The sequence below is a fragment of the Rhamphochromis sp. 'chilingali' genome, assembly GCF_963969265.1.
Source record: "Rhamphochromis sp. 'chilingali' genome assembly, chromosome: 19".
NCBI classification, from domain to species: Eukaryota; Metazoa; Chordata; class Actinopteri; order Cichliformes; family Cichlidae; genus Rhamphochromis; species Rhamphochromis sp. 'chilingali'.
Window position 1 is genome coordinate 14,034,378 of NC_137946.1, and position 15,218 is coordinate 14,049,595.

General features: G+C 41.7%; 1 protein-coding gene across 1 annotated transcript in view; it reads right to left on the bottom strand.

Moving 5' to 3' along the window:
* The window catches only part of ephb4a (eph receptor B4a), a 43,652-nt gene extending 37,255 nt beyond the window's left edge, over window positions 1-6,397 (bottom strand). The window contains exon 1 of the mRNA XM_080867812.1: window positions 5,445-6,397. Coding sequence (XP_080723938.1) covers window positions 5,445-5,523 — 79 coding nt within the window. The 5' untranslated portion in view covers window positions 5,524-6,397. The remainder of the gene's footprint in view (window positions 1-5,444) is intronic.
* Window positions 6,398-15,218: the final 8,821 nt, after the last annotated feature.

The window sequence follows — 15,218 nt, forward strand, 5'->3', positions numbered from 1 at the left end:
GTGTGTGATTAAAGAATGCAAATAGGCAGTATACCTAACTTTGCTCATTATATGCTGTGCAGACGTGCACATACTTGCACCCTCCTTGCCCTCACTGCACTTGCTCTTTCCATTTCGTTGACTCATGCCGGTCTGCCCATCTCTCCTTGACTCACTTCAAAGAGAACCCCCATCCCTCTAAAAGTGCCATTCTCCTTGGTGCTTATGGCTGATAGGCTGTGGCCTCATTCCCTCTCCGCTGCAGCCTGTCCCCATTGTGTCCCACTCTCAGAGAGTAGCGTGTGGGTGGAGGACAGACTGGCTCTCCAAAGTGAATGCCTGACATGGATGTATGGGCTGGGGGTGTATCCTCTCACCAAGCTAAACTATCATCCACCTGCAACTCCCAGCTGCCATATGTATCCCTCTCTGAAGAGGAGGAGGGGAGAAAGGGAACGAGAGAGACACGGACTGAGAGTACTTGTGGCACTCAGATGCCTGTTTAACTCTTGAGGAAGCTAATCATCGGATTGAGGTACTGAGGATGATGGGCTACAGGCTTTCAGAGAGGGGGGAGGTTGCTTTAAATGCAAATCCCTTTCTTATAAAAATCGGTTCCATTTAAAAGGATTTCTGGGAAACGATCCACATTTCCACGGCAGGGGAGACAGTCAGCAAGAGAAAACAGCATAGCACCAGTCAAACATCAAGGAGACAGAGGATGTGGAAGGAGTAGCAAAAGAAAAGGATACATGTCTGTGAAAGAAAGGATTGAGGCTCAAGTAAGGCCTCTCGGATAAAAAAAATAGAAAAAACATCCTTTCTCCATTTGAGACACTGGGGTTTCGATTAGACTGAGCGGCATTACGCTATTCATCACAGCAGTTGTGCCTTGGACGAGCTAGGAGGAAAAAGAATAAACCGATGATGGGCGTTGGGTTTTAGAGGGTAGTCTCACCTTCGCCATTCCATGTGACTTTCACCCAAAACACTTTGGAGATGCACCACTTGTCAGCTAGAGCTGCACCACTGTCAGCTAATGGGGTTAGCCTATTTTATAAGGAAAAATAGATATAGTCTCAACAGATGGTTTAATAATTTTATATTAGTTTTTCAGAAATAATTAACAATATGCCAGAAATTCAGTGCCTTTACTACTCAGCAAAAATTTGCCATGTGGACAGGAAATAGTAGGTAAACACAGGTGCTGCTAATCACATTAATTAAGCATCTGCACCAAAATAGAACAGGAGCTTCATTAACTTCGTTAGTGAAAAATCTTGGCGCTTCTGTCGATAAAGATGCCTACCTGCAGACAAAGTATCACAATACGTTTTGACGCAGTTGACTATTTTAAAAGTGGCTTCATTACTAACTGCTTTGCCTCCAAGGCACCAACCTGTAGCTGTGCAAACTCATTGTTTGGAATAGAGAGTGGATGGTGCATCTTTTCAGGTGCCACACAAAAAGATGTTACCATCACCTGCTTTAGCATTAGGGTAGCCGTGGTTTGAGAAAGTGATATGGAAGAAACCGCTAAAGAGACAGGATGACACTTCCCCCTCCTCGCTCCATCGCCAGAAGCTAAAAATGTGCTGTCTGTATTTTTCAACCCAACAAGCCAGGCCTCAGCCAAATATATTACTCTGGCAGCTGCACTCTCTTGTTGTGCATTATGTGAAAAGATGACTTGTAAATTATAAGGAAGTAACAGCTGCAGTAAAAAAAATAAATAAAAAAAATCCATATTGCACATGTACTTCCCATTCCTGTTCAAGAGAGATGGACATGGATTTCAAAACTGTTTACGTCAAGTTCAAGAGACATTTAGTCATCAACTGAGCCATTTCTCCACTACCAATTAAACCTACGTGCAGTTGACTTTGATTAAAAGAAGGTGAATCGTAGAAATGATTACAAAAAATAACACTTGGCTAACATGGAAAGTTGATGTATTGGTAAGAAAGAAAAGCACAAGTTGTTCTGGATAGAAGAGAACCAGTAAAGTGATCAGTGTGGACCAATGAGCACAACCTTCCTCAAATTAATACATGAAATCAACATAAACGCCATTTCCTTTCCCCATCACGCTTTCCACACTGTTTTCATTTGTTTTTAGCTGAAGTCATTCTTTAATTACTTAATTACAGTTTAATGGCACCCCGCTGGAGAATTGCAGTGGTGTAATAATGGATAGAGAAAAAACAACAACAAAACACACCTACATTAATCCATTTTCCCCAATTTTATGAAAGTTGCAGCAGATTTAAGCCAAATAAGTGCATTTACTCATATCAAGAATTTACGTCTAGCCTCTTAGATGATCACAGGGGTGACAGAGGTGCACTAGCACTCAAAAATGGCTTCAAGCCACATCGCATATTGCAAGATGGAAGAGATAACTGATAAGTGATAAGTGTTGGCATATCATTAAAGCTCTGGACCCGAACAGGTGGAAAAGACTGCAGTGGTCCTGTCGCCGGCTGCATCTTGGCATTGCTGAGAAAGAGAAATTGTACATGAAAGATATAAAGGGGCTGGGAGAGAAACAAAATGAGCACTTTCTAGGTTGAGTGTGCGTGTGGGAGGATAAGGCGTCATTATGGCTTACATTTATGAAGTCAAATATGTTTTAAAATTGTAGTACATAAGTGGGAATTATTAATAGCGGTTAATACTTTAAACCCGTGGTTATAATTTTCTGTAAATTATGTGTTTTCTGTGGAAGGCAGACAAAAATGTTGTCTGGTGTGCCTGTATGTGTTCATCCTCGCTGCAGATTTCAACCAAAAAAAAAGAAAGAGTGGTATTAATTTCCAGCCAAACTAATTATCTGATCAAAAGGTCTGTGTTTTAATCTTCACAAAGACAGAGGGAAGAGAGATCCATGCTCTGAACAACCAAGTGGTGTGTAAATGAGTCATTTATCCTTTAGTTGGAAAAGCAGGAGAGATTTGGCAGCTGTGAGCTTCATCTGCCCTCCCATCAGTTCATTACAGAATTCCCTACTAGGTGGAGAACAAGGGGGGGGAGTGATCCAGAGTGTGCCGGCTGAGGAGTGGGCCATTACCCAAGACACGAAAAACCAGACATCTTGTTCACACTTGGCAAGACACAGATGTTCTAGAGCCGGCCGACAAGGTGCTACGAGGCCTCGGCTCCCGTCTACACGCCAGTTCTTCACCGCCACTGTCTGCGCCGCACCTGTTTGGAACCAGCATCTTTGCAAATACGCAGAAAAGGTCAAGCGGAGACGAGTTGACAAGCTATTCAATAACTCTGACACCAAAAACATGTGGGACGTCACCTCCCACACAGAGCCTGAGGTTAAGGATCTGCTGTGTCCCAGAGAGAAAGACTGAAGAAGAAAAATGGACAGTTGAGTCAGAGGTCAAGTCTCAGCTGCAAAAAACCTGCTGCTCCAGCTGGAGGAGAATCTCCAGCTCCTCTAACGGCCAAATTCCGAACTCCCAGAAAACTGACCAAAATTAAGTGTCTGGGAAAATCCCATACTACGCTCTCAAAATACAAAGTCAACAAAGTTTTCCCCGCAAGAATTCAGGCTCTCGGTAGCTGCAGTAATTTAACTTCTACATGTGACGGGTGTGCGTGCACAAGTGGCAAATCCAATCCTTAAAAGCCCTTTAATAAAACTGCGGGCCATGTCATGTACGCCACATCCATGTGTATGTACAGCATGAAGCCAAACTGGAAGCCTCAGTAAGAAGGGAGGGTTGAGACCTCAAACCAGATGCAGCTGACAGATTTGTGTTCACAGCACTGTATATGTGAAGTCATGCATGTACATGGAGTTCCTGTTTAGAACGGTTTTCGATTGGAATGGAAATACCCAGGAAAAAGTGGGCTTTTTTTTAATAGCCTTATTGTTTTGTTTGGTTTTTTTTGCGGGGGGTGGGGGGGTGAATAATGGTAAAATTAGTAAAACTACCTGAAGAAGCACGTGTTGGGAAACTACAAGAGAAACGCCAGCATTTTGCTTTAACTTAATATATAGACTGCATGTCATTTCGCCTTGATTAACTAATGCCAACAAGTGATGGAGAGGGAAATAAACATACTAGCTGTGAGCCAGTGAGCAAATATGACTACAGTGCTGTGTGCAAAGTTATAAGCAGTGCCAAAAACGAAAAAGCACAACGTGGAATAAAACGTAGTCCTCGCAGGTGAACAGGAGCGAGCAGCCTACACAGCAGTAAGGTACTTTTTAAAGACCCTGCAGTTCAACAGCTCTTAAAGAAACCCAGTTGTGATCCTTTGATTCTCGGTAAACACAGGCCTATTATTTCCAAAGACCATTTTCTATAAATGGCTTTTGCAGAGAGATGTTTCGGCAGCAGCCTTAACAAACTTAAATAAGTTTGCAGTACCCTCCGCGTAGCCGAAACGTCCCTATTAATGTCACAATAAGACAGAGACGTGTCAGAAGACTAGGAACAAATAAACACTCAGCCTCCTCTGCTTTTTGTCAGCGTGGCTCACTCAGAGTTACTCTTCCACCCTTGCATTAAGCAAATTATCCAGACACTGCCCCTGTTGTTATGCTGATGATGTGGAGCTATACTCCCTTGTAAAAACCAGACCATTTGAAACCATCATCTTCTTTAACATTATGACAGATAATCTCAGGCTGCCTTGTTTCTCCCCCTTCATGGTTCACAAAGCTGATCCAGGACAATTTGCCTGTTAATGTCAAGCCTGCTGCCAGAACTGAATAGAAATTATGATCCAGATTACACATTTGATATGAAATGTGAGATGTTTTTTTTTGTTGTTTTGATTTCCTTTTTCCCTCCAGGGCTTAATGTAAAAGTTTAAAAGCACTCTACATTAACCCACTAAAACCACACCACGCCTGTACTAGCCTCTACCCACTGAATGTTTTAGTATTGATTTTAAGGTAAGCTGGTTAATAATCCCCCAGGAAGCAGAGTGGGAACCTTGTGATGACTTAAAAGTGAAAAAAAGAAGAAAAAAACAATAGTGAGCTGGTCTTAGAAATGGCCTTTCTGAAGCCACAAGGAGCTTGTAAAAAAACAAAACAAAAAAAAAACAAAACAATATTGATTGGCACCACGGTGACACAGTTCTGTCAAAACAAACTAAATAATCCACTGCCAGATGGAGGAGAAAAAAGCCATTTCTTGCAAACACAGTATCTACAGTGACATTCTTACTGCTATTTATCAGTAACAGTGAGCTTGTGGCCGTGATTTTTCTGCGATTACTTGGATAAAAAATGACTTGTGTGGTGTTTTGCACAGCATGCTTTTTAAAATGCATTGTGGTTTTACGACACTTCCCGCTGGTAAGAGACGGGATGTGATGCTAATTGGACATTTCACTCACCCAGACAAGTGTGGGCAGCACGTCAAGAAAATAATAATAATAATAATAATAATAATATGAAAATAAATAAATATTTAAGAGGAAAAAAAACCACTCACCTTCATCTGCAGTCGACAGAAGAGCCCAGTCCAGGAAGATGCACCCCAGCAGGACAATGCTCTGGTATATCAGCTCCATGGTGTCGTTACCAGAAGGTGAAAAATGAATCGACTTGAATTAAAAACCAAGTGGCGCTGGCAGCCACTCGACTGGCAGCTCGGCTGTGCACCCACTGACCGAAAACCAGTCCGCATTTAAATTGGACTTCAGTAAAAGCCTCAACACTGTGCCGCAGAGAGAAAGCACACTTTGACTAACGCCTGTCCGTACGTGGCTCCGTTGACAGTGAGCGTTTATAAGCAGGCTCAAAACTTGTCCAACTTTGTGTTGTGGTGAAAGTCTAGAAAAAACACACACACACACAGGCAGAAACAAACCGCGGTGCTGCAACTCCTCGTGAGGCTCAGCCCTCTGTCAGCACACGGGCTGCATGGTTAAGAAAAAAGACTTGTATGCTCGGCTTAATAAGCTCTTTGTGCACCACACGACTTCTCCCCCTAAAAAAGAGAAAGATTCTCCCCCCTCAGCTCGATGACCGAGCAGACTGCAACCAGGGCACCTCACTGCATATCTGTTAGATACACATTTAGTCCTCACATAGCAGTCGCTTCATACCTTCTTCCACATCTCCACGTTCGGGAAAAATATCCAGGAAAAAAAGTCTGATTTAATTTCCTTTTTTAATTCCTTCAGCAACCAGACTATTTGGCTGCGGGGGGGAAAAAACCCAACGAAAGGTGGTGGGGATATATTGCGCGACAGGTCTAAGCTGGCCTGGTTTTACTCGAAAAATTAGACTGAAACTGGAAGAAAACGTCTACTTTGTATTCTGAGTAAGTCAGCGAACTGAATGTGCGCTGGATATCAAAAGTTGGGCGCTCGTGGCTCTGACTACTGTAAGCTGGTCACCAAGGACTTCAACACCGCATCAAACCCAGAGTCGAATGGCACGGGCAAGCTCCGCCCACTCTCGTTACCATAACAGCAGCGTCAAAAGCGTAGGTCAAAAGAAAGTTATGGAATTTCCGGCAAGCACCTTCAAAATAAAATTATATAGGCCGATAACATTTTATACGAATGAACCAGCAAGTTGGGGAAAAAAGAGAACTAAATAGAGAATATATGACCTTTACATGATTCACAACTTACCATTCATTGTTTTGACAAATAAATTCCTATTTGCAAACTAATATATTTGGTGTCTGTTTGATAACATGTTTGTAATTTCACACATTTGTTGAATAAAAATATCTTAAAACATGGCGCTATAGGAAGCACTTCATTTCTTTGCGCATCTCAGTTTCGCACTCAGCTGGTATCTTGTTTTTTTTCTGGAATGCTTTTATTTTGACAATAATGTAACACGATTTCCGGTGTCGCTTAGATTACTTTCACGAGCGTCTTGACTCCAACACTACAATTAATTCCGTCCTATTGCAAACGCTGGCATGCAGTTTTTGTAAACTGTGCTGTAGATAAAATCAGCAGGAAGTTGGCGGTACTTATAATCCAGCCCATCAGACTCCAGCCAATATTCCTTGAATTAATCCCCATGAATAAGAAATCAGTGTGTTTGGACAAAACAGAGAGGACAATTTTTGAGCCTTTATTGCCTTTAAGGAGCAGGGAGGGATATTAACCTGTATGTATGTAAGTATGATGGAATCGAGCTAAGGTCTGAAATGCTAAAGAATACGAAATGATGATGGATCAGCTCAGTACTACTTCACCTGATTCATGATGCAACTTTTCTGCAATATGGCCTTTGGCTATTAGAAGTTGTGTTCTCTTTAAAAAAAAATAGCATTAGAAATCTGGTGCATGAATTTGTACCATCTCTCTGTCCATTTTGAAGCGCATCTTTCCACGAGATGTGCCAGTACTTAAGTAATGAAATGTGCCACGGATCCGCTCGTTCTTCTGTAAGTTCAGTCATTTTGACCACAGTGTGATATCAAGAGAGCTAATAACATTGCTAAATCACAGCACTGGTGTTTGAGCACAACCTATTTTCTTATTTAATTCATGGCTGTTTTTTCTGGGAAGTCTGGCAAAGACAGCGGCATAAACAAGAGAAAATGCATATTTTAAATCTAAGTGATAAAATGTAAATCAGACATTAGCATTTCAAGCTTGCTAACAAGGCCAGACCAATGCTTAATTTGGGCAGGGCGAGACCAGCAATTCCCGTTCTCCTGGGGTCAGCTGTTTCATTTTTGTTGTTGTTGATGTAATGTCTGTAAAGCAGAATAATTAAGTAAAACATCTGGGTTACTGTACATCCACTTCCAACCATCAAATGATCCAGCCCACTGACAACACAGCACATGGTATATCACCCAAAATCCGAGGTTAAGGATCTGCTGTGTCCCAGAGAGAAAGACTGAAGAAGAAAAATGGACAGTTGAGTCAGAGGTCAAGTCTCAGCTGCAAAAAACCTGAGTATACAAATGTCAGAGGATGGATTGTGAAGATGTGCAAACGTCTGTAATGAGCTATATGTGAACATGATGCAGAGAAGGGGTCTATATTCTACATATCGTGTGCACAACAGTAGTATTTGTTTACTTGCTGTGAAAGTTGTTCGGAAAATATAAAGGTCAAATGTTAGAAAAAGCATTGCCTGCATCTCTGTGGATCTCACTGGAGTGCAAATATCGTACAAGCAAAAAGTCAACAACTCATCCCGACTCAGTAACAAAGCCTTTTGCACATTTTATAGGCTAAGCGTCAAACTTTATTTCTGTTTGTTTGTCTGTTATATACAGTAAGTGGTCAGAGGGTCCAGACAGCATGCATTCAGATGCCGCTTGAGGGTGTCCATATCATCAAAGCTGTCATATTTACTGTATTCAATGCATGAAATTCTTCTTCTTCTTGCAGCAGGAAGATGCAATGGGAGCTTCAACAGGAAAACATAAAATGAGAAATGTCCTTGTGAAGTTCAATTTGTCTTTAAAATATAAATCTAAAACTTCTAAGACCTCCAGAGTGTGAGCCAGAGGAGCCTTTAGACCAGAATGACCCACTAAAGGTAGAAAACAAAGCTATTTGTCAGCCGCGTTTTTTTTCACACCCCGTTTATTGTCGACGCCGCTTAGTTAGGACACCTGAATGTCATCCCTGTTTTAGTGATTGCCATGAAATGTTCAAAACCTGTGAAATGCAGAGCTTTGTGAGACTAGTAGAGCTAGTTGTTTTGAGGATTCAAACATAGACGCGAGCAGAAGATGTACTTGGATAAATGTCATGGAGCCATAAAAACGTTCCTGCCAGACTTCTAACGGTGTTGATGTTGTATGTAAAAACGCACTCAAAGCAGGTCATTTTACTGTCTTTGGCAAAGCAATGACACTTCACGGTCACAGAGAATTCACCGAAGCTGTTAGTTTGTCAGCTGGTTAGTCCTTTCGGTCTAGAATGAAAACTGGATGTAAAGCTGCAAAAATCACCGCCACAAAGCAAAAAATCATACCGACCTCAGCGGTGTTTTGACTTTTCCCTCAGCATTAGCCTTGAGGTGACCGCTTTCTATCTTTTTTGTGTAAAATGTGTCAAAAAAAAAAAAGTGGAAAACTGAAATATTTGTTTTTAAAACATCGCTCATGTGATGTATCTCACTGACCTCACTGACACTGGTGATATCATAGACTGTATATAAAGCATGAATGTAGCCACACTGCCCACATCTTGGTTTTTGAAGCCAAGTCTGAGAAACCAAAAACACTGCTTATCCAGTAGCAACTTGTCACTCACAAGTATAGCCACACCCTAAAGCGTACTCGGCTTAATCATACGTTTTTACTCTAAATAGCACCATCATTTACAAAATAGACACCTTGCTGTATTAGATGGAACTTCAAACTAGCAATTGAGACAAGAAAGTCACCAGGTAAATGTTTATGGAGGTATTAAACTAAGGGAGAAGTCGGAGAATTTGATCATAGAGGTTTGTAGAACAAAATGAGAGCGATTACTCCCTGGTGGCCATTAGAAAGAATGCAGACTAAATGCACTTCACCTTTCAGACCCAGAATCTGGACCCGTCTGTGGATCTTAGGTAATCGACTTAATTTGCTGATTTGAAGTATCCCTTTCTCCGCTTTTTCTTTCCTTTACTAAGTTTATTTTTGTGGTTTTACATTTAACGTCTCTAAAATTATGGGATTCAGTCTGATGTCAGTATTGGGAAGGGAAAAAAAGTAGCAAAACCCTGGCTTGTTAAAAGTCTGGCATTCAGGATTTTGCTCAAGATCACTTAACTAATCATTTGATGGTCCAAGGATGTCAAATCACCTTGCAGTCAATAGCAGATCAAACTTTAGCTGATCTTTAGCATCCTCAGGTTTGTCTAAGTCCGGTCAGCCTGACATTCAGTAGATGTGAACTTCTAACGGTCTTAAATTGTTTTCACAGTGACATAATGACACAGAGCATGTAATGAGCTAAAGAGCTATTTACACATCAGGAACAAGTGGTAAAAATGCACATTAACATTTTGTAAGCCAAGCTCTACTGGCAGAGCCACGCACGAGCTTCTATCTTGACTCACTGCACAATCGGATATTTTCAGCTCTGCTTCTCTTCCTTTTCTGAAGCAACAGAACAGGAGCCATCCACAAATGCCCTAAAATGTCTGCATGCTTTCATTATCTATTATTTTCCAGCTGTACACGTGTGCATTTGGTATTTTGTGTATTCCTCAGTAGGCAAACGGGGGTATTAAGCAGAAATTTAAAAATGCAAATGCTGGCATGTTTCTGTGGGCCATCATCCTAATGGCATCGTACCTCATCACTAATACTACAAAATGAAACGTGTGCATTTGGCTCAGGTGACATTATAAGCTTTCACTGGTTAAGCTCTGTTTTTGCAGATGCAGCTTAGTAAAAGTGACACCACAAGGCTGTACTCTGAAATCGCTTTCGTTCTCTCGGGTTGGCAAAACCTCACGGTGCAAAATTAAAATCTTTTCCACGTCGCTGTTTTTCGGCTAAATAAGCACGAGGTAAAATTTCTCACAAACCGCCCTTCCTCACTTTAATTGGGTGCGCATGGGTATTCAGTTTGGTTTTTTTCTCTTTTTTCAAGAAAAGTAAAATCACAATCCATTTCAAATCATTATCACAAAAAGAAACAAGGGGAAAAAACACATACAAATATTTTTGATGGTTGTCTTGACTGCACTGTGTGTGTGTGTGTGTGTGTGTGTGTGTGTGTGTGTGTGTGTGTGTGTGTGTGTGTGTGTGTGTGTGTGTGTGTGTGTGTGTGTTTTTTAAATGAGCCCTTAAGACTCAGAGAAAAGCAAAGGAACCCATTAGACTTAACTGCAGGAGGAGTTATTATCTTGGTCTAGGGATTTGGGATGACAGCTGTTTTCACACCGGTGTAAAGTGTCATCGTAATGGCAAAAATCCTGCACCACACCCTGCCCATCATCAGTCTGAGGATGAATCATCTCATTTTCATGCAGACAGTCTGATACATGGATAAAGAGCAATGAAGCATCCAAACTGACATCATCCAGATTTACTAATACGGCACGTGATAAACAATAGAGACACGAACAATTGAGCAATGAACTCAAAGTCATCCTGCACAAACAGCTAAGCTGGCACCAGGTGGGGCCTCGGGGGTGCGAGAGCATAACGAGGAGAAGAAGGGATCAGTCAAACACAGCGGGCTGGTATGAAATATGAACGAGGAGGAATGGCTCTGCGTTTGATCCTCCACTTCAGGCTGCCACTGTCGTGTTGTAATTAAGGTAACAAATGATACTGACAGTCGTCTGTTAGAGCCGTATGTTTGGCTGTGTGACTGAAGCATCTCGGTGAAGCAAGCCTATCGCTGACTGTTCCTGGTGAATTTTTTTTAAGACTCCTGGATGCCTGCTATATTATCATGTAGATGTAAGAGGATTAGCTTAACCAAAGAGTTACAGCTGTTCAGACGAATACAGGCATGCCTTTCTGACAGCTCATGCAACTGTAAAAAAAAAACAAAGAAGAAGAAAAAAAGTGGGCCTGTCTACTGAAAATATCCCACTGTTTTCGTAAGGCTACCCCTGCTGAAGTTAGGACTAAAAGTAAAGGTTCCAGGAAGACAACAGGAGGGGGCCTTCAGGTCCACTGAAGGCTTTTGGCTTTGAGTTGTGCGATAGCTTGTGTTGTACTGAAATGCTTCACCGGTTTCCCCGTACAGAAGTTCAGAGGTTTGGAGGTTGCTTTGAATACCTAGGAAAAAAAATATTCTCAGTTGAATCTTCTTTCCAGCACTCGCACGTCAGCTGTTCTTTCATCCAAATCCAGCAATGTCACTGCAGCTCTGTACAGCAACAGGTAAAAAGAGGCACTGCTCCCTCATCGGCCCATTTTGAAGCCCGCTGTGAATAATTGCCGGTGGAACGCGACAGACTTGCAACTCATAATGACTATAGGCTCCATTGCACAGAGTTATAAGATCAAACAGTCTAACGATTAATTTCCTTCCACCAGATTTCACATTCTTCATATTTGGAGAGAAATTTGATTCTAATAACTGGCATGATTTAATTATTACATTTGGAAGCGTTCATTCCTCATCCCTCTGTCGTGGCTCTGCCAGAAATCTGGTTTGGTCCCTGTGTTTCTGTCTCTCTTGCATTCTCCCTTCTGTTTCTGTGGGTGTTTCTGTGTATCTCTGTGTGTTTGCGTTTCCCTGGCCATGGCCACTCCTTTCCCTGCCCGAGGTCCCTGCGGCCGCCACACCTGCACGTCCTCTTTCAGTCAGCTTCAGCGGCACACCAACCCCTCGGTACTCCTCCGAGGCAGATCGCACGGTCACCTCCGCTGAGCCTCCTGTGTGTGCCAAATCGCCTGTCTGCTCACTGTCATCTGCTTGTCTGCAGACAGATGACCACCAAACCATTCTCTTCGCCCACCTCCCTGCTCAATCACTGCCTCGCTGCTCAATGCATTACTCTCCAGCTCGCCATTTAAAGACTACTCACTCCTCAGCCTCTACTCAGTCCACCATCTCTCAGTCAATAAATCTTTTAGACGTTTTCCCTTTGACTTTGTGCTGCTTTTGGGTCCGAGTGATTGGTAAATCATAGCACCCTTTTTTGTTTAAAAGGAACCCCCCCCCATCCTGGCAGTAAGACGGGATACATGCACTGGAGTGTTTGTACATCTGCGAATCAGGGTTGCAAACCATGAATCACTTTAATGATTAAAGAGAGAGTTTATTCACAGAGTCGGTTTCTTAATTAGGAGGAAATTTCAAATTCTAACTTTGAAGTAAGCAACTTAATTTTGTTGTTTTTTTCCCCCCTCTTCTCTCTCCCCGCATCTATCCATCTGTCAGGCATCTGGCTTCTTCGAGAGTCCAACTGTGCATTCTTACACCAGCTTGTGGGTATATGCATTGCGTGCCTTGGTACATGAAGTAGACATGATGACTGATAGGAGGATAACAGAATCATGTGGATGTTAGTAACCTGATGGCTGTAAGACTTCACCGTTTTGTCAGCTCGAATCCTGTTTAAGGTCTTTGATGGATGTTCTCTCATCCTTCTGCCTGATTCTGTTTGTCACTTGTAGTTATAATGCATCAGGCACTGGGCTCGGGTCAGATAGAATAACAATGTTCTGTATTTCAGGAACCGAATAAGTAGTTTGAGATAAAATGTAATTTAAACCACTTAACTTCTTTCAGTAACTCTTATTAAGCTCTACAAAGGTGATATGTTTTGATTCTGCTCAAAGCTGGGATATCTTAGGGAAAATGGGATTTACACAAGCACAAACAAAAGTTCAGTGGGTTGCTTGGTTGCACAGCAGGAGTTTGTAATGACCTGCCCATTGGCAAGTCAGTAAGCTTAAAAGCTTTCTGGCGGCGATAGTTAATTTGTGGCTGCATAATAAGAAATAAATTCAGAGTTCATGAAGAGAACGAGCTCAGGTAATAAATAAACGTGGCATTTGCGAGTTTCTAATCCAAAGAGGTTAAGCAATCACAGGGATATAGCATCACAGCGGCCTTACACGCAATCTGAATGTCTACCTACACACAGTCAGGCACTGCAGCATATCATGCGATCAAAAGAAGGGATCCTCGTGATTGTGTGCTTTTCTAAAGAGAAAATGGTTCCCCCGATGAGTGAAGGCAGGGTGGGGAAGCAACCAGCAAATAAGAGCCAGAGCAAGTCTGTGCAAATACATCTGAGTGGAGCTTGTGTAAGCAGCTGTAAATGGAGAATGAGTGCCCTCCTCTGGCCGGACTGTTATTTTCTTCACCTGTGGAACTGGGGTGGGAGTCCAACTATTAACAGGAACAAGCAAACAAAGGAAAAAAAGAAGGCTGCTGAGTCCATTTTCAGAAAGCATTTTTTAAATTAATTTTTATTATTTTATAGCTAATTTACAACAAGCGCTTCACTGAACTGGAACATTTTATTTTGCTTGATACTGTCATTGTTAAATATATTTTTCTGCATCAGCTGACTCTGTTGTAACTTTGTAATCAGTCTTTTCTGTAAAAATTCATATACTTTATAAGGAATATCACACTATGATAAGGATGGCTGAGAGAGATATTAAGAAATACACTGAACCCTCAAATAACGAAACCCAAAACATATTGTTCAATTCATGGATGTGTCGCGGTGTGTCGTAGTTTCCGTGAGTTCTCTCTATGTGTAAATGTTAAATGCATGTGTGTGGACGTGCTGATATCTCCTTGCGTGTGTCGTTTCTGTGTTTGAGCAGTTAGAAACTGGGCTGTGGCTCTGATGGATGCTGCACTTGTACCAATTCAGCAGTGTGAACGGCTAAAACCTAAACCCACACGGCACTCCAACAACATATTTACAGCATTTCTGGCCAAGACCCGAGAGTTCTCTCAATGTGAAAAAATACAAAAATATACAGACAGGTGATGCAACTGGTGACAGTTCTGAATAAATCATACATATATATATATATATATATATATATATATATATATATATATATATATATATATATATATATATATATATATATTTCAAACAGAAATTGATAGTCGTCATTCACAAGCTTCAGCTATTCCAAACCGAGCCAACAGAAGCATGTGAGCATAAAGTAAACAAATATAAATATGAATGGTCACTTCCATCGATACTTCCACCTTTACTCTTTTAATTCAGAACAAATCATAAGTAAATACAAAACACATGCTCTTAAAATCTTGACATGGGGTCCTCCTGCTTTCGCTCGCCATCTTTATCCCGCCGATACCTGTAGCATATAATGCCGTCAGTGCAAACTTTATACAGTTTAAATCTTAGACCCATAAAACCATCTTCATTGCATAACATCATAGCAGTATTGCACTACATCTTCGCGTGCGTGTCTCGCTCTCTCACTCACACACACACACACACACATTACAACCATAAGGATGGATGTTCTCATATAGCATTGCTTCTATTTTATACACGACACGCGCTTTCTTGCCACTCTCGCACACAAGCGGCAAACACATACCCACACAGTCACACAGACGCACGCAGCTGCATTGCACACGTGTTTCAGTTTGTCTTCAGCGCGTACGAGAACACGTCGTGTGTTCTCGGTTCTAGTGTGAGGTCTGCTTTACGTTGACTTCAATGGTTCAGTTAGTTGTGTGTAGCTTTCTGCTGCGCTTTGCAACATGAAAAATGGGATTGTGTGTAAATCCAAAAACCAAACTGCAATATTACCCCCCCCCCCCCCCCCCCCCCCCAAAAAAAAAAAAAAAATCAATGGAATATT